Here is a 19171-nt window from a genome sequence, read left to right on the forward strand (position 1 = left end):
CAAAACGCTTTGAGCTGTTTAAAAATTACCATTGTAATGATAAACACTGATAAATGAACAATAGCTCAAAACACAAATTCCAGTTTATTATGTTTAATAACATGTTATTAGGCCTCTTTGGCTATTGTTTTTTTATATGGATCACTGATGCACTATTCTATTTCGTTATGCAAAAACTGACTTCATAATTTATTTTCAGTCTCACGGAGGATTTCAGTAAAAATCCACAGTGGTGTATGGGGAACGTGATCCTTCTAAAAGTCAGGTCACTTACTTTGATATGCAAGATCAGGTAGCTGGTTTGTAACTCAGTAGATTTTGAAGATCTAAGTTATTTAAGAGGGTAAGTCTCATCCAGAATCTGTGGGACTTGCAGTTCTCATTTGCTTAAATGTTTTTGAAAAAAAATCTCAACCTGTATGACCGCTGGAAAGCAAAATGGCCCAAGAAATGTTCCAAGATGAACCCTATTGGACACTGAGAAATTCTTTTTTCAAACCTATCTCTCCCCTTTTTTTCAATCACACATTGCTGTCTGCTGCTTCATGGTATATATGTAAATGCCAAGTTCTAACCAGTTCCAGTAGAGCTGGAATTCTAGGAATGTTTCCTTTGCACCCAGGAAAGGACAGTGTCACTTCAGACACAGAAAAAAGGGAGACAGTGCCACCCTGGAGTAAATGCAGCTAGGATTATTTAACAAGTTACTTGACAGAGCCTTGTCCAAAATCTGTTCCTTCAGTTGTCTTTTTCCTGGTATCTCTAATGCCAGGACATACATGTGCTTTCAGACCTCTCTGTAGAAATACTCACCTTTTGATAAACCCATCTAGTTTATCCTCTCTCTCTTTTAAAAATGTAATACATTTCTGGAAGATGCAACTGATATAGTGCATTTTCATAGCAAGAACTTCATTCATATCTTTCTGCTTCATGCATTTCTCACAAATGAGATCCAGAACCCTGTAACATTTCTGCAGTGCTTCTTCTTCAGCCAACAGAGGGTTCTCTTTCACCAGCAACACGATCTAGAAGATTGAAGAAAATGTAATCCAGTTAAGACTTGTGCATTGGCATTAAAGCTTATACAGCTCACTGTGACTAAACTTCAGTGGAGTTGCTAATATTCTTCTACTTCCTTCTTATACAGTCTTCCCTTTCTTTTTCCAGTCATTATTTACCATTCTTATTCAATATACTGTAATTCACAGTTCCCATACAAGAAAACATTTACTTAGAAAACTAAAGCTGGTATTAAAAATAATAAGTTTGGTGGTTTTATTTTTGTTGTTTTTTGTTTTTAGAATAAGAACCTTAAAGTCAAAAATACTTCTAAAGAAAGTTATAGAAACTAACTATACTATCCTAAAATCTCTTTCCTTTTGAAGACTACAGTCTTGTATGGTTTAAGGACTTGTATGATTTAAGCAGTTTCACAGAACACATCAACCTCACATAATCGTGGAATACTTCCTGTAGCCTAGTAAAGCACTGAAAAAAAATATTCTAGAGGAAACTGTATGCTCTACTCACTCAGTCCTACTGGTGCACTACTGTCTCTGTGTATTGCAGATACCTGGCTGGAAACTGTTAAAAATTCTGGACTTTGACTGGGAAGCCCAAGGAATTTGTATTTGAATTTAGGTATATCCCTTTCTCTGAACTACACTGGGGGAGCAAACCATAAAGACTTTATTGTCAGCAATATCCTGGGAAGTAAAATAAACATTATCTTGCACATACTTTCAGAAACAGCAGCAGTGGTAGATGTTACTATGGAGAACCAGTGATGTAGGTAGGAAGATACATGCTGAGAAGAGCATTGAGAGAACAATGAGATTTTGTTAAGATAGGAATTTTTTTTATGTTTCCACTTCAAGTGAGGCTGAGAAATAAAGCCAAGAAAGACAGCTATTTATGGTTACTGATAGAAGAAATAAAAATCACTCCACTTAAAGGTGTTAGTTCAAGATTCTGGTTTATACAAACACTGAAATAATTTTTTAATCACATATAAATGTTGAGCCTGATTCTTCCTCATTTTCAGAAGTAGCTGAATTAGCAGATAATGCTTTTCATCTCAGCTGAACTTGCAGAAGATCAGAATGCTTTCTAACACTGCTCCCACACCAACAAACACATACAATTTACACATTATTTCACCTTAACAGGATGCATGTTGGTAGTAGTAATAATTTTATGCAGAGGCCCAGCTAATTTTACTGGCAGTTTTGGTTCTTTGTCTAAGCCTTGTGGTTTAGTATAGTAGTCCAGCCTTTCACGTGGAAAGAAGTTGTTGATGACAGTCACACAGTCATGTTGACCTAAAAGCACACAAGAAAAAAAAATCACCAGTGAAATAATAACAAAAAAAACCCCACCCTAAACCCAAATCTACTATAAGCAATACAAGTGAGAATTACCCACATCCAAAGGAGCTTTGCATTATATATCCTGCACTACAAAGAGGCAACTCTTGTCATTCTCTTGCATGTAGCTTTAATCTTCAGCAAGTGTTATTAACTTAGTGACTCCCAGCAGGGAATGCCCTCATGAAAATTCATTTTGAATATCCTGTCCCCTTCCTATATTCTCTTTCCCTGATAAGCCACAACCAAGAGAACAGTTATTTCTCCCCCAAATTATGCTATACCAGTAGTCTCACAGTGCTGCTGTAATTTTTCAAGATAAGATTTTTCCACTTTGTACTTTTGAAATTAATGACATTTGCATTGAGACTCATACATTTTCAGACCTATGGTGGGAGAAGTTGTAAGAACAGAACATGCTTAAAGTTTACCAAAAATAAAAGGACTGTAATGAAAGTAACAAGATGAGAAAAGTTACACCCTCTTCTTGTTTTCTATATGACAATACAATGGATTATTTGACTAAAGGGAAAGTAAAACTTATCTTTTCTAGTTCAGGACCACATTCTTTAAATTGATTGATTTGTCTTGGCACTAATCCTATAATCGGTAGAAGACACAGCCAACCAAATTCCAGCATTTAAAATCCTCCACTGTTTTAGAAGAGACAGTTCTGAGCTAACAGAGTACAGTGTAAGACAAATGACAGGGGAAGAAGTATCCTCACTTCCCACACACAGGCAGATGAATTAACGTTGATTGGACAAAGAATAAAAAAGGAACAGGAATAGATTCCAATGTGCAGATTTTTAGAGAGCAGTGTATCTCAGTGTGCCTGAAAATATTTATGCTACCTTGGTGATGTGATGAGATTTTAAACAAGAATTCTCAAAAATTATGCTGGAGTTAATATTCACCATTTACTCCATACACCATCATATTGGAAAAGGCTCTCCAAATCCAAAGAATAATTACTAGGAATAGACTTCTCTGATACTTAAATGAATAGTTAAGGTTTTGCTGCTCAAACCTCAAGTAAGCAACATCAGCCTTTTCTTCTTTAAATCAGCAGAATAAGGTAAAATGGAAACTGAAACTTAGCACTAAATCACTATTCAAGGAAGTAATTCTAAATGGCAAGGTAGGCTTGAATTCAGAACACCCAAAGGAATTGAAAGGGAATTCTCAGGCACTTAAATACCTAAGAAGGTTGTGTCTGAAAGAAAATACATGTCCTTGTTTTTGGGAAGCAACAGCTGTGCCATTGGAAATGACTCCACTTAACCTCATAATATTTTATCAATTCTCCTTGCTAGAGAAGTAGTGGGACATTAAACCAGGAACTTAGTATTGTCAAGGAAAGTAACAAATTTAAAAAGGGCTTAAAGAAACAAACAAAAAAAGACCAATAACAGAACTACAGCAGTAAAAAAGCTTGTTGCATGTTTTGCCAGGGATAATTTTGCATGCTGGAATGACAAATCTTTATCTTTTTCTAGTGAAGTTCAGGTAAGTAAGTAGTGACTACCTCAGAAGGGGTTCCAAGACTTCTCCCTTTCCCAGAAGTCTGGGAGAAGGGCAGGGGGTGCCTTGCTGCCAGCACACAGCTGCAAAGCTCAGCTGAGTTCCTGACTCCTGGCACTATGGCCATCCTTTCCCACAAGGAATCTCCAATTAGCACTTGGTTCTGCACTTCAGACCCCTCCAATTCAACCAGCTTCCTCTTACTATTTCCAAAGCAGTAACATTGCAAAAACTTAACACACTGGTGTAGCACCTGTTCTCACACATAAGATCATCTGTGTTTTTAGGAAATCAAGCATGGGAATAGGACACAAATTGACTCTTACATGATGAGATGTGGAAAACAAACCTCAACAATGTGTCAGTTCAGAACAAGTCATTGAATAATGCTTCTCCAAGAAAAAGCATCAGACTCCAACACTTTACTTCTTTAGGAGTTTAGAAAGTGATGATAATTTTCATCTTACCAACAAAAGCAGCCATCTGAGCTGCTGTCCTTCCCACAGAGTTGACAACATCAGTTTCTGCTCCAGCCTCTAACATCATCCAGGTGATTTCCTTGTTTCCTGACATGGGGAATGAGCAAGGATAAATCAGAATTTATAATCCTCTATGCTTCAGAAAAAGAGGTACTGAATTTCTTAAAGACCAGGAACAACACTGAGGAAAATGACTGTTCTTCATGTCATTATTTTAAGCATGGATTAAGAGAAAAGCATGTGCTTATTTAGAGTTCCAGCAGGTGTAACTCTCTCTGTAATGCACACTCAACTTCCCGTGGAGCTTATGGGAGTCATACTCATGTATGTAGCTACACTAGAGGTTGGTCCCTCTGGACAGCAGTATAGAAAGAAATTCTACTAATCTAGTTTAACAGTTCAACTACATTTGCTATTCTAAGAAAAAAAAAACATTCAGGACTGTGATGTAGCAGGAACACAGTGAACAGAACAAATTGTTCCTTTCTCCACAGTGAGAACTGGGTATTCAGACTGGGCTAAATACCAAGTAAAATGAAGCTAAAATTTGATGGGAAGATTAGATGACTTAATTGGTGCCCTTCAGAGACTAAAAAAGGACACTTGTCACCACCCCTCTGGTTCTGCTTTCAAAGGTATTCTTACTTTATCAGTTTTTGTGCACATGCAAAGTACAGAAAAGTTAATACAAAAAGGGGATGGTGGATGAAAATGAATGTTTAAAAACAAAGTCACTGCATCAGTAGTGCTCATGTACTTTTTGTGCTCACAGATAACAAACTGTAAAGTCAACATTTCAGAAGCTTTCACACCCAGGATGACAGACTTAAAGCTCATCTGTGAGAAAATGGTATAAATCCAGCATTTTCCATACAGTTGCAGTCATTTAATAGCCTCTATGAGTTTGTTCTCATCTATCTGCTGCAGCTGTGATATTGTTCAATACCACAGAACACTGGAATTTCACAGATCTTTTTGCTGAAGTTGTAGCTGAAAAACAATCTAGCAATCTAGTTGAGGTTCATATACACAAATAAGCCTTTTTTTTAATACTTATGATGAATGAAGGCAGTTTAAACTCTACCTGCTAAGAAACCTGACTCCTCTAGAATCTCATTTTTGGGAAGTCATAAGTGGCTGATTAAAGAAGATACTTAAAATAACCTAATATTTCCAAATCAAATATTTTCTCCAGAAGGAACAATGTTTTAATGTAGTGTCTTTTTCTCACTCTAGGAAATTACTGTTTCAGCCATCAGGGAGAAGGAATAGCAAGAGGAAAGCTGCAAACCACCACTTGAGACAGGAGAAGATACACACAGCTATAAGCATTCTCAAGAAAAAAAAATATGAGAGTGATAATTATTCTGGGAAAACAGGGTTTTAAAACTTACTAAATATATTTTTAAAAGATCATAGGATAGTTGGAAAAATAATGTAGGAGAAAGACAAAATTTGAAAAATACTGGATTGAGAAGTCTCAAATATTATCAAAAGCTACTGGTGCAGCATTGCTTTCAGTGTAACACAGTCTAAGTTAACAGAATGTATCCCACTGCACAAGAAAACTGTGCCAGGGAAGTCAATGTTGAGATCCCAAACAAACAGGACAAAGTAGGTACAGGACAAGTAGACTGTATGCCTCAAAATGCTGAACAAAATAAATTTTTATATGAGCCTGAACAGAGGCTCTCCTTTTGCATTGCCCACAGGATTTTACCGACCATGACATAGTTGCATGGTTCACATAAATAACAGCAAATCCAAATAAAAAAAGCATGTCAACGCTTACTTTTAAATTAGCTAATGGCAAATTGTACCCATTGATGTCTTAAAAATCAGTGATCTGAGTCTAGTAAGAAGTTACCTGAAAGTCCAGCAAACATCAAGGCAGTGTATCCGTGCTCATGTTCATTGCAGTTTACATCAGCTCCGTGTCTCAACAGCAACCTGCACATGTCCACCTTCCCTTTGTAGGCTGCGTGCATCAGAGGGGTCATGCCATGCTGGCAAAAGAAAGGAGAAGCAAGTAGCCCACAAAAAAGAACGTTAGTTCTCTTGATCTTCATACCACTGATCATTTTTACTTGACCATACATATTTAATATAACTACCAAAGCCTCACATATTATTTTATTAACAAAAACCTCACAAAACCTTCATGAAAAGATACAGTTACTAACATGCAGCAGATTTCCATGTCAGTTTTCTGATAATGCTGTGCTGTAGATTTGCAAACAGAGCAGTGTTGAACAAATGAAAATAATTTACAGTCAATTTATCATTGTCCTTTTATGTAAAACATTAGTGTTGAAGACAACTAAGGTTTCTGCTAGTTGGAAAAGCTTGGTTTAGAAAACTTGTTAGCTTCCTATGTTAGTCTTTTCTCCCCTGCTGTGGCTTATATGATAAGCATCAAGAAAATTAGAAAGAGGCTGTTGTTGTTTTAAACATTACCAAGATTTTCAGTCTCTGAAACCCATCTTGCTCATTTTTAATCATGATTGCTGGTAATTTTGCCATCTGCCTCTCTCCATCTTCTCCACCCTTTTGGCACTGTGTCCATGATCAGCCAGAGCTCTGAAAGCCCTCATAAAGACACACAGCTCTTGTCAGAATTTAACAAACATGGCTGGTTTGATCAACTGCCTAATGCAAAAAGGAGTCGCTTCAGCATGGGAGGACTGTGGTGTGATATAAGGGTAAAGCTGGGGAAACCCCAGAGGAAATTTTCAGAACTAGGGTGAACTGTTAGTGCATGCTCTCTCCCTCTTCAAGGGCAGGCAGAAGCATGCTGCTGTTTGACAAAATTGCATGGCACTCTATTTTCAGCATACAGTATGCTTTTTCCAATATTCTGTTTATTTCCACTTAACATCAGGTCAGAATTCACTTTATCAGCCAAGACACTTTAACTGTCCAAGAACACCCTCCAACACTGCATACCAGGGAGAGCGCTTTAGTTTGTCCCTGAAAAGAAATCAAAATGGCATTCTCTTCCTTTTTTTGCCAGTCAAAGCTGTGTGCTTGAATACATTCACGTACAACATTACTGCAGCTCTGTAAATGCCTGCTAATGAGATACTCTGAAGTAATGTAATTGTCAGTTTGAGCCTTAATGTATTTCTTGTTTCAATTTATAACTGAGTGAAACCCAAGTAACTTTAATTTACCAGCATAATTTTCAAAACATTTCTAAAGGGGACAGAAATTGGAAAAGTTAAAAGTATAATAATTTTAAGGTATTACAGTTTCATTACTCTCCATCCTAACTGAAAATAATAGAAAGTGCTTACTTGATGCATTATGTTTTAGTAACCCACATATTTTAGTAAACTGCAATATAAACTGCCATTGAAGAAACAAAATACCTAAAGAGATCCCTTAATGAATATGAAACAGACAGCTTTTGTTAGATTTCATTTGGGGTGTCTCAAATGTTGAATAAAGACTTTCTGTCCTACTATATAAAATACATTTTATTACATTACATTTCATAGTGTTACACCAAAAGCAACTTTACAGGCCTATCCCAGTCTGGAGTCACAGTAGGGATTTGTATCCTTTAGCAGCACAGAAAGGTACTGCAGTAAGGGAATATAAACACAGCACAGTTTTTGATGGGAGAAAGAATTTTCAGAAAACAATGACTTTTAAGTTTGGTTATATCTTGAAAGCCAGTTGTTCTAATTAAGACCTGAAGATTATATGACAAAGTAAAGAACTGGGTTTGTTTTATCCTCTCCTCCCAAAAAACTGTTTTTTAAAATCCTTTGATTTAATTTTGGAAGTGTCAGGCTGTGGTGTGGATCAAAAAAGCATATCAGGCAAAAAATATGTGGATGATCGCTATAAAATTGGATTTAAAGTCACATTAATATCAGTTTTTCACATTCACAGCAAACAAAAGAGGGTCAGACTAGACACAAATTTATCTGGAAATGCTTGATACCCTGTATTATGTCCCTACACAGAAACTGGATTGACTGCAAATACTTTTCTCACCCTGAATGTCAAAGACAGGTCCAGCAACAGTCTGTTTTCTCACAGATAACATTTGGATTGTAAATACAACGTACTTAAAAGACAAAACTTGCAGATGATTTTTTAAGCATAAAGATGAAACAAATTTTTGTTCCACAATGAAACATCAGATGAAGGATCCTTTTTCTAGCTGTTACCATGCAACATTCTTCTGACCAAAAAAATCAAACTTTTTAATTTTATTCCCCAGGACAAAAGTGGATGTTCCCAGCTTTTTTTTTTTTTTTTTTTTTTTTTTTTTTTTTTTTTAGGTATGTTACATAATAATATCTTTTCTCTTCTGCAGGGCTCTAAGTATTTACATTATGTCTCACCATTCAAGATGAATAGAGTTTGCAGTGCCTCTAAAAATTAGCTGGCACTTCTCTTGACTGGGTTCTCCACCTCATCAACCAACAAGGCCTCCCTGGCACAACAGGGCTCTTGGCACAGCCTGCCCAGACATTACAGACCATCCTTCCCAGCTCCTCATGTTGAAAAGAACCCAAAAGCACACTAAAGAATGAGATTCTAAGAACTGCTGCCACGGTGGGGAAGTCAATTGATGAAAAAATCCCCAAACAACAAACTATGGGATCAGTGGAGGGGCAGGGAGATGAGTACCAGAACCGGGGAGGGGTTGGACTCCACCACCAGCACAGAGGAAGAAGAAAGCAGATCAATCTCTCGTCAGCATCCAACTGAGGTGTGCTTTAACAGGATGAATAAAAACTAATTTATGAAGATAATAAAATGGAAAGCAACCTTCTGCCTCCTAGGAACTACAAAGGAAGTTTCCAGCAAAATTTGCACTCAACCTTCATCAACCAGAGGAATGGGGAAACACATGACAGCTAGGGAACAAGAAGTGGGACAAACAAACAATACATAATATCTCCCACTCAAGTGACATGTGCATATTTGGCACAAAACCCTCCATTTTGTGAACATTTAAACACTCATGCTGACTGTGTAAGAGCACAGACATCACATGTGTATTGTTTTGTGGCCAACAGGATGACAATTCACTGCTGAAGTAGCCACTTAAACCTGTGTTACTCGAGTGAAAAGTGCACTCCAAGTGCTCCCAACATTCCCATGCTCAATTCACCCTTCTTCTCAACCACAGAACCTTGTTAAGATGTGGCATACAGGCTGGATTACACTGGAGCAGTCTCTCAGCAGCTACTGAGGTACACTAAGGCACTGCACATGTGAGTACCAGCTATTTAAATAGCGCAGGGGAAAAAAAAAAAAAAAAAGAATGGGACAGGGCTGTCGAAAAACTGGTGTAGACACCTGTATGCCAGCAATATTAAAGCATTCATCTCTCCCTTCCCCAGCTCATTTTCTAATGAAGAATGCAGCCCCACATGAACACAGAAAGAGTGTCTCATTTTACCCTTCAGGTTCATGAAACAATTCAAGTCAGAAAATTATAAACAAAACACATAACTCTAGGTTTGGCTTTTACTTGAGACAGTACTTGGGACATTACTAAAAATTATGTAAAAAGAACAGGTGCTAAAAGGCAGAAATACTTGTTGATGTATCTCTTCATCTCTCTTGTACTGAATGCTGTTAGTCTAGAAATACAACTTGACTCTTCACAGGATGAAAGCCTCTAGAAATTTCACTCTTCAAGCTTTTGAATAAGATTGCCCTTAGACATCTTAAATTTCCTAAAAGCAGGATTTTAGGAACAGTTACATACACAAATAATTTTAGCTGTAGCTAAGTATGGACTAATTAGAATATGAAATATTGTTCAGTAAGTGTCGATCACAGCTATAGTTCTCCTTTATAGTCATCCTGTTCAGCTGTTGGTTTCACATATGCGACACATTAGATTCCTCTGATGATCATTCAGTTCATCTGCAGTGACGAAAAGTTAAAGCCTACATCAATCAGCAACCTGAACTGAAACCAGACAATTCTTACTAGCAGAGGAATTTTCTTTGGTTTGTGTATTTTGAAGTACTATGTAAAGAACATCACAAGACAAAACTCTTCCAAGCAGTTAGAATATACAGTCAAACCAAAAATGAAAGGAACAGATTATGTGTGGGTTCTTTTTGTTTTCATCTGCTTCTGATCCTGTGCATTCTTCAGCCTGAAATTATTAAATTGTGATTGCATGCTTGCTGTACCACAGCTAGAAGACAGAATTACATTAAACCTGTGCTCATTCTGTGGATTTTCAGGTACAAAATTCTTCAAGGATGGAAATGATTTTCTAACTGAATTGAGCACCCACTTAATACCTAAGCATTCCATCTTCAAGGCTTCCTTACTTCTTAACATTAACAAAATAAGTAACAGTAGTAGTAATATAAATGTGAATTTCAAGATAAGCAACTAAGGCAACAGAGAAAAAAAATAAGATCTGATGCACTGAGAGCAGTCTCCAGTTGTGGCAACAATGAAAAACAGACTAAGCTGATGTTTAACTGGAATTTCACACACTCTCAATTTTGTATAGATCTTAGAATAGCACATTGAAGCAAAAATGGGTTATAAAAGAAAAATTGTAACACTCACATAGCTGATGGATTTAAGAAACGTAAACAAACCTGAACCCTCTCCTGTTTAACATGCATGATTACACACCATTCTTGGGAGTAAAAAAGCCTGCAAGAAGTCCACTGCATAAAGTTTTATGGGCCTTATGCATATTTAGTCAGATGTGAGACTTAGGTAAATACTGTTAATACTATTTCTTCTACAACAATAGCCTGAGCATAACTCAGATATGGTTTCTTTGAATAAGTCATATCCTCTCAACACTAATCCTGGATGTTTCACTAATACTGCAGCAATGCTGCCGTCATTCAGCACGACTTCAGCAATTACACTTAAGGAAAACCTTTTCATGTCCATACAATAAAGCACACTTGCAAGCACATTTTATTGTGTCTTGAGCTCCTAAAGTTCACTGTAAAACTTAGTTTGACTAGTTTTACAGAAACATGTTGAGATCCATGCAGTAGAAATTCAGGTTAAGTATTTAACTTAAGAACAATCAGAAAACGGATCTGTTGGCAGAAGAAAAGGCTAATGATATCCCATGAAGATACCTGGTAGAAGAAGTGCAATTTTTCTCCATTCAGCATTCATGAGACTACATCCACAATATACCCTGTCCCATTTTGAGCCAGTGCAATAAAGATATGGATAAACTGCAACAAAATCAATGGAGTACTACCACTACACAGCAGGAACCTGAGCACTTGCACAGTGAAGAGAGGCTGCAGGAGCTGGGCTTGCACGGCCTGGAGAGATGGCTTTTGTGGGACCCAACAGCAGCCTGCCAGAGCTGACAGGGAGATCATTGAGAAGACAAACTCTTCACTTACGGTGGTTGAAGGACAAGGGACACTGAGCCTGAGCTGAGGTTCAGACATAACTGAAACTCTTTTTTCACCAAAATCACAGTAAGAGAGTAGAACAAGTTTCTCAGAAATATTGTACAGTCTCCATCCTTAGAGATTTACAAGGCCAGACATGTCAAAAAACACAGCAATCTCATCTGACCATGGAGCTGAAGCTGCACTGAGCCAGAGGCTGAACTAGTCACATTCTCAGAATTTCCCAGTGATCCTGTGAAATTATAAAGCTGTGAAAATAACCACAGATTAACATTTAAATCGATAAATTACACATGAATTTATCATGCATGATGGGGAATTAAATTTGTTTGCATGTTATATTTCATATTAATGTTGCATGCTTTAGAAAAACATTGTAAAAAGAAAAAGAGGAGGAAATAAGAACATCATATAAGGTTCCTTTCTCCACAAACCTATTCCCACCTTCAGGTAGCACTTGAGGATTTATCTTCTACACGTTTACCACACCCACTTGTATGAAAGGCTGTGGTTCCATTTCTGATCGAGCTACTCACCCTCCAAGTATGTTTATGAGACCCAAGCATGGAATGGGGACAGGTGCCATGTCTGCCACAGAGGGACTAAGCAGAGGAATTACTGTTTGTGAAGGTGACAAGAAGTCAGGGAGCACCCCCACGTGTTTTGCTGCAGCATTTATCCCACCTTACAGACAAAGCTCAGGCTGGAACGTGAGACAAAATACAGTGTTGTACTTTAAATAACATTAATCTTTAAACTTGCTTTAAAAAACAGTAAGAACTCTTCAAATGTTCATTACTCAGCTGCAGGCTGGAAATATCTTGAGATTAACTCTGACTTTCAGGGCTACAGCAACTGCTGTTAGAGAAATGCTATTTAACATTATGAAGGCCTTCAGACCTAGCATTTTCCTTATTAAACTCAGCATAATGCTTGCACAGTTTTGCAGTACCTCATCCAAGCAATTGACACGGACATTCTTGCTCCCCAGCAGCCTTCCAGCCTCCTCGGTGTTTCCTTTAAATATAAGGACAAAGAGAGAAAAAGGGTTGAGAATCTAGAGGAAAATGGTCATTTCCATTTCTCATTAGAATCAAACTCTTTGCATGTAAACTGATTGGGATGTAGATTAACCACCACTAAAGTAGCACTTAGTTGACACTTGGTGAAGAAGCTTAGGAACGAGCAGTATTATGTTCTAGAAGCTAAAAGCTGAAAGAACTCACAACATCAAGGAGCAGTTGGAAAGCATGAACTATAAGTAAACATCAATTTTTTGTGAAGTAACTGACCTACACACACAAGAAAAGGAAACTAACATAAAGAGCACATGAACAGCTCCAAATGAGTGTCGTAATACTGAGCATTGTAATACATTTTGTACTTTCATCTCTTTTGGAGCATCTTTTGTCTAAAAGAGCTGTTTACATTCTCAAAAAAGGAAATTACCTCACTTCAAAGACTTTTTGGTTTGAATGAAACATGATTTATCATTTACTCACATAATTTTTCCTGTTTCAATTTGAAATTTGCAATGTTTCACATTTACAGGAGTGGAATGAATTTGCTCTTGGTAATAGAGAGCAGAGATAGAAAGGACAAGGACCCAGGTAGCTTGATCACTAACATCTGTAAAAATTGCCAAATGCATAAGTAGACTGAAGACTGAAAGAAAATGTGCCAGGAAAAACAGGTTACACCTGTTTTCCAATTCTACTGTCCTGGCATTTTTCAATTCCTTACCAAAATCCTTTTGGCTAAGCCACAGGTCTAAGAATCTGATTTAAAGCCCACTGGAGGACTATTCAGATATTGCCAATGCAGCTTCTACAGGCACAAAGAAATAAATGACATACCAAGAGTCTGAGTTTGGAGAATATTTATTGCAAATTAACAGAAACTTATAATTACTGATTCAATCATAAGCAAAACTCTTTCAGCAGTGATGTGCTTAATAAAAATAAGCACTGCATCACTTATTTTAATGATTTTCATGTTCATCTTCACTCTTTCAGAAGGTGGTGGTCATCTGTTGCCCTGATTTTTAAAAGTGTTTTCTTTTATAGTTCTTTTGAAAGTTTTAAAGTTCTTCTAAAAGTTTCCTATGCCTTCTGATATTTACATATTTCTACTGGCATTCTCATGCACTGTTCATATAAATAACGATTGTTTTACATTCTTCTTTGTGAGAGGAGAGAATTGATGGACTGTTGGTTTGACCAGCGTGGTTGGAGAGGTGGCAATTCCATCCTCCAATCCACTGTCACTTTTGGAATTCTATATATTGCAAGGTCAGAAATAAAATTTGCTCTTTTTCTCCTTTGAACTTACCAAGTCTCTGTGTACTCATTTTGTGTCCAATAGTGACAGTCATCCAGCAATTTTTCAGCAGAACAGCTCTTGCAACTTCAGTTTTGGCTAAAAATCCCATTGAAATACTAGAAATAATTTATTTTCACAAGGCTTTTTGGTGTGATTTAACTACACTACAGGGGCTTTTACCACTTTTCTTTTAATTCATTAATTTCATTAAAAAAAGACAATTGTCTGAGTCATTTTACACACTTAATAAAGACCCCTGACAGTCATGGAACCATCAACCAACTTATTCCCCCAGACATACCTATATTCTAAACACGTTAGAAACTTCTTAAGAACTAGATCAGTTTACAGAGGAATATCCCAGCTAAAGAACCAACATCAGTAAGAGAAAGTCTTCAAGGGGTGATCTTCAAGTAAATTTTAATACAACCTAAGCAAAGCAAAGTTGCATTTACAAATACAGAGTTCTATATGACAAAACGTTGAAAGATTTCCAACAAGGCACTAAACTGATGGAAGTCAGACTTCTAGAACTGGCCAGAGCTAAAAGTTGGAGCCAGGCCCCTCACAGTGGTGGCATGGTAGGAAGCCAAGAGGTTAACAGGCAGAAGCTGAAATAAAAGGAAGCTTCAGACTGGATACAAGGAAAACATTTTCACAATGAACCCAGTAAGGCAAGGAGATTGCCCAGAGACACTGTGCAGCCATCCTCCTTGGAAGTTATCAATACCTGATGGGATAAAGCCCTAAGTGATCACATTTGACCTCACAGCTGATGTGTTTTGAGCAGGAGGTTGGCCTAGAGACCTCTTGAGGCCTCTTCCAACCTGAATTATCCCATTACCCTAATCAGAAGCATCAAGTAAGTTAGACAGAGGTGTCTGCAAGATCAAGGTCTGAAACACTTATTAAAGTGAGTCAATCAAACTGGTTCTGGTCCACAACAAATTCACTGCTGACTGTCTTATGCTTGTGTCTCTGACATGGAGAAACAGTTAAATACAACTGAGAGTGAAGCATCAAAACTGTAGCAAAACTTTCATGCGTTCAAATTGCCTGGTAACTACATACAGAAATGCATAGAACACATGAATTTTTCGTTTGCTTCCAACTAATGAATGTTGTTCATGATTTTCAAAATACCAGCTGGAGGGGAACTATTTATTCAGAGTTATGAAATTCACATTGCTGGAACCCAAATGACAGAAAATTCCCCTGGCAACCAGTATGTGTGACAGACAGTGCAATGAAAGTGTGACACTCACATGAAATGCAAAACCACAGAAGGGGTCAGGTTAGAAGGGACCACAGCAGTCTGGTTATCTGGTCCAACCTCCCTGCTCAAGCAGGCCCATCCTAGAGCACATGGCACAGAATTGCATCCAGACAGTTCTTGAGTATCTCCAGTGAGGGAGACTCCACAACTTCTCTGGTTAATCAGTTCTAGTGCACGGTCAACTCCACTCTTACTCAAGAGGAATTTTCTGTGCATCTGTTTCTGCCCACTGCCTCACATCCTGTTGTTCGGCACCACCGGGAAGCACCTGGTTCTATCATCTTGATACCATTCCTTCATATAGACATTGATCCCCTTTCCTCTCTCTAACAGAGCAATATAAGATAGTATAAGGAGCAGTAAAATAGAACATTATAAGGGATAAGAGGTGCGCAACGCCCCAAACAAGCTCAAGTGCTGGCAATGTAAGAATAACGTGTCTGCAAAGACGCCCTGGTCTGACAACATGACACGGGAAAAACCTTACAGCACGCTGGAAAACTGGATTATCCCCAAGAAAACTTTTTTTTTTTTTTTTTTTTTTTTTGGCAGCGGACATCATAATTCGGCAAACGTCAACAGACATTGCCAATAAGATGCAAGCAAGCTTTCCTCGGCAGCGCCAGACCGGCCCAGCTGAGCTTCCCCAGCCCCGCTGCAGCGCAGCGCGCCCCCCGCACTCCCCGGGTGCCGCCTGCCCGAGGGAGGTGAACCCGCGGCGGGGAGAAGGGTGGCGGCCGACGGCGGGGGGGAGGCAGGCGGCCCTCAGCGCCGTGACCCGAGGAGCGCGGCCGGGGCGAGGGGAGCCCGCGGCGAGCGGCCGTAACGGCGCCTCACCGGCCGCCCGCAGCGAGCGGGGCCACGCAATCCTCCGGGCACGGCCAGCGCGGCCCGTGGGAGCTGCGGCCCGCGGCCGCGAGCGGCGAGGGCCGGCAGGGCTCACCTGTGGAGATCACTGCCAGCAGCTCTTTCTCCTCCGCGCTCAGGTCGCCTTTCCTGGGGGGAGCCATCGCGGCCCCCGCGCACGGTAAGGCGGGATCGGCCCGGGACGGCTCCCGCAGCGCCCCCTCCCGCGGCACCGCCCCGCCCCGCTCCTCCGGAGCCTTCCGCCCGCAGCCCCGCCCTGCCGGGGCCGACGGCGGGGCGAACCATTCCTGCCCAGGGATGGGGGTCGCTGCGTGCCAGCCTCTCGCCCTCCGCCAGCTTCCCACCCGCTGTTGTCGGAGAGAAGGAGCCTGTCCCCTCTTGTTCCTTGTTTTCAAGTTGAGAAATGCGTTACGCTTTTCTTTTGTCTCCCCTTTTTGGCTTCTCCGGGGCTCCTCCGTTTCTCCCCCCCGGGGAGGTGCCGGAAGTGGTGCGGGCGGGCGGAGGCGCCGGTGTGTCAATGTGTCCGTCCTTCACTCCTCCATTGTCTCCCGCCGTCGCCGCTGCTGTCGCGCTCGCTCGCCCTCCCCGCCCCGGACCGCGCAACCACCCGACAGGTGCGGCCGGGATGGGGAGAGCGCCAGGCGGGAGCCGCGCCGGAGCCCCGCCGGAGCCCCGCGGCCGCGCTGCCCAGGCGACGGCGGCTGCTGTGGGGCAGCTCCGGGCGGGCGGGCGGGCGCGGCGGCCATGGCGGAGCAGGGCGGGCGGCGGCGTCACGGCCCGGTGCGGGTGCTGCAGCCCGGTTCGGAAGTGCCGCCGTTCGTGGGTTTTGTGGAGCGCCGGCGGCGCCGGGTCCGCTGCGGGAGGGCGGCGGTGCGGGCTCCTGGCACGCCGGCTCTTCCTTCCGTGCTCCCGCTTTCCTGCCTTTTTATGGCATCGGTTGGTTGGGTAGTTGGCTTTTTGTTGTTTTATTTTTTCCAGGCAGGAAGAGCGTTTTGTTCGGCTAAAGCGGCCGAATGGAGCCGTGGTCGCGCCGCGGCATCGTGTCTCCGGGAGGAAGCGGGCGCTGATGGATCGGGAGGGGAAGGAACGCGCTCAGGGTGTTCAGAGCGGTGCCTGTTGTTGGTGCCTTTCTAAAATTAAACTGTTGCTGGAAAAATAATCTTTGTTACAGATCCAACTTTCCACTATTCCAGCGGAAGCTCGGTAGGCACAGGGACGATCCTGTCGATTCCCTCCAAGGGACAGAGACTGAGGTTTAACATCTTTGATTTTTGCCTGTGTTTATACCAGAGAAAAGAGCAGGACCCTGGTACTTGATGCTGACTTTTACCCTCTTTTGCTCTACTCTTAAATGTATATTTTCTGTATTCTTCCTTTTAAGGAACTAATTTTTTTACCTGTAACGAAGTTTTGAAGGCATGGCTTTATCAGTAAGCCGAATTTTTCCATTTCTTATTACTTGCAGGTCACCTCATATTGAAATATTTCAATATATTTTGGAATTTCTTTTTCTAATACTAAGCTTGTTCTCTATTTTGATACCTGTTGATGACTTGTTGACTGACTTTCAGAAATAATGAAGTCTCTCATAGAAGAGCATGCTCGCTGAATATAGCCTATCTTCATAACTATTTGGGTAAAAAAACCAAAATGTGATACAATTTTGTTTTAACTAAATAGCCAATTTCTATATGTTTACATGATTTTAAAACTCATAGAAATAAAAGGGTGTACCACCTAGTTTTACTTGCGTCAACCAGTGTATATAAAAGAGATTGGTTTGGTCTTCAGATTATAAGAGATTCCCTTGACCTTTTTTTTGTGGGAAACCAAAAATGTTGTGAAGGAAATGCCATTGAATTACAAGTGCTTTTAATATTCTGATCCAGAAACGATCCCTATGTGGCACTAACAGAAGTATGTCACTGGCTCAATCATGAAGGCTGAAATTAGGATTTAAGTGGTCTTTTGTTGGTTCACTGCAGGGTGTGAATTTTACCTGCTGTGAACAAATCTTGTGATACTACAGTGCCCTGATAATCTCTGTGGCACTGTTAAATAATAGACTTCAAGCTTCCTTTTGCATTTTAAAAAAATCCCAAAAACTGTTGTGTTTTCTGCACAGAAAAATGTGCATATGACATTCCTTTTATTTAATATGAGAATGTCATTATTGCCATCCTGCCCTTGTTCACAGAGTGAACAGACAGTTTTTCCTTGGCAGCCTTAACTGGATCTCACTTGGTGACTAAGGCTACAGGAGTGTTCCATCTGCAAGGGTAATAAAATACTTTAAGTGCTAGTTAAAACATGTTTCTCACTCTTACCTGGCTTCTGTGTGACCTTCAATCCTGTAACATGCAGATATTTCACAATCTTAAGATCACCCTTGTGAGAGTGTGAGGAAGTGGCATTGCCTCCATTTTATGACCATAATTTGAAGTGTGGAGGCAACAAGTAATTTTTTTTCAAGGCAATGTAGAGAGTCAGTGTCTCGGCAGGGAACTGGAACATGCAAATGTAGGTTCTGTGCCTTTGTGTCTTTCCCTTTAATGCATTTTCTTTTATCTGTTTGTTTCACATATTTAAGACATGTGCATTACTGCTTGGTAATTAATAGTTTATATTTTGAGTATTACAGAGGGAGAAGGAAATGTTAACCTCACTGTGATTCAGAATATTTTCTAGATTTTAAATTGTATGTTTACATATTAAAAATTCCCTATTTCCTCATTAGGTGATGTGTCTGGTACTTGTGATTTGTGAAGCAGGAACTAGTGGTGAAATTTTTCCACAGTGGTTTGCTGGTTTTACTGCATGGAGGTGTGCTCATGGGGATTCGTGATAGCTATTGTTAACCAATGTGTAGGTGATCCTAAGTGCCTATGTGCAATTGTCAGGGATAAGAGGCATGCAAGAAGATAACAAGGATTTCTTTAATCA

At 40.0% G+C, this 19171-nt stretch overlaps 2 protein-coding genes across 5 annotated transcripts in view; one reads left to right on the forward strand and one right to left on the reverse strand.

The window, feature by feature from the left end:
* ANKMY2 (ankyrin repeat and MYND domain containing 2) overlaps positions 1-16466 on the reverse strand; it is a 25711-nt gene extending 9245 nt beyond the window's left edge. For both annotated transcript variants that reach the window (XM_021538308.3, XM_021538309.4), the window contains exons 1-6: positions 16305-16466; positions 12716-12780; positions 6240-6378; positions 4361-4459; positions 2164-2324; positions 814-1028 (exon numbers count right to left, since the gene is read on the reverse strand). In XM_021538308.3, the coding sequence (XP_021393983.2) occupies positions 814-1028; positions 2164-2324; positions 4361-4459; positions 6240-6378; positions 12716-12780; positions 16305-16371 (746 nt within the window). In that variant the 5' untranslated portion in view covers positions 16372-16466. The remainder of the gene's footprint in view (positions 1-813; positions 1029-2163; positions 2325-4360; positions 4460-6239; positions 6379-12715; positions 12781-16304) is intronic.
* Positions 16197-19171, forward strand: part of BZW2 (basic leucine zipper and W2 domains 2) — a 56415-nt gene continuing 53440 nt past the window's right edge. The window contains exon 1 of one of the 3 annotated variants that reach the window (XM_021538307.4): positions 16197-16388. Coding sequence is in view for 1 of the 3 variants with exons in the window: in XM_085567563.1 (XP_085423689.1) it covers positions 16632-16842 (211 nt within the window). In the remaining 2 variants the exon portion in view is untranslated. Of the gene's footprint in view, positions 16389-16616; positions 16843-19171 lie in introns of those variants that run through there. The other 2 variants (XM_085567563.1, XM_021538306.4) reach the window with 2 other exon arrangements.

Source organism: Lonchura striata, chromosome 2 (assembly GCF_050655825.1).
Source record: "Lonchura striata isolate lonStrDom1 chromosome 2, ASM5065582v1, whole genome shotgun sequence".
In the NCBI taxonomy this organism is placed as follows: Eukaryota; Metazoa; Chordata; class Aves; order Passeriformes; family Estrildidae; genus Lonchura; species Lonchura striata.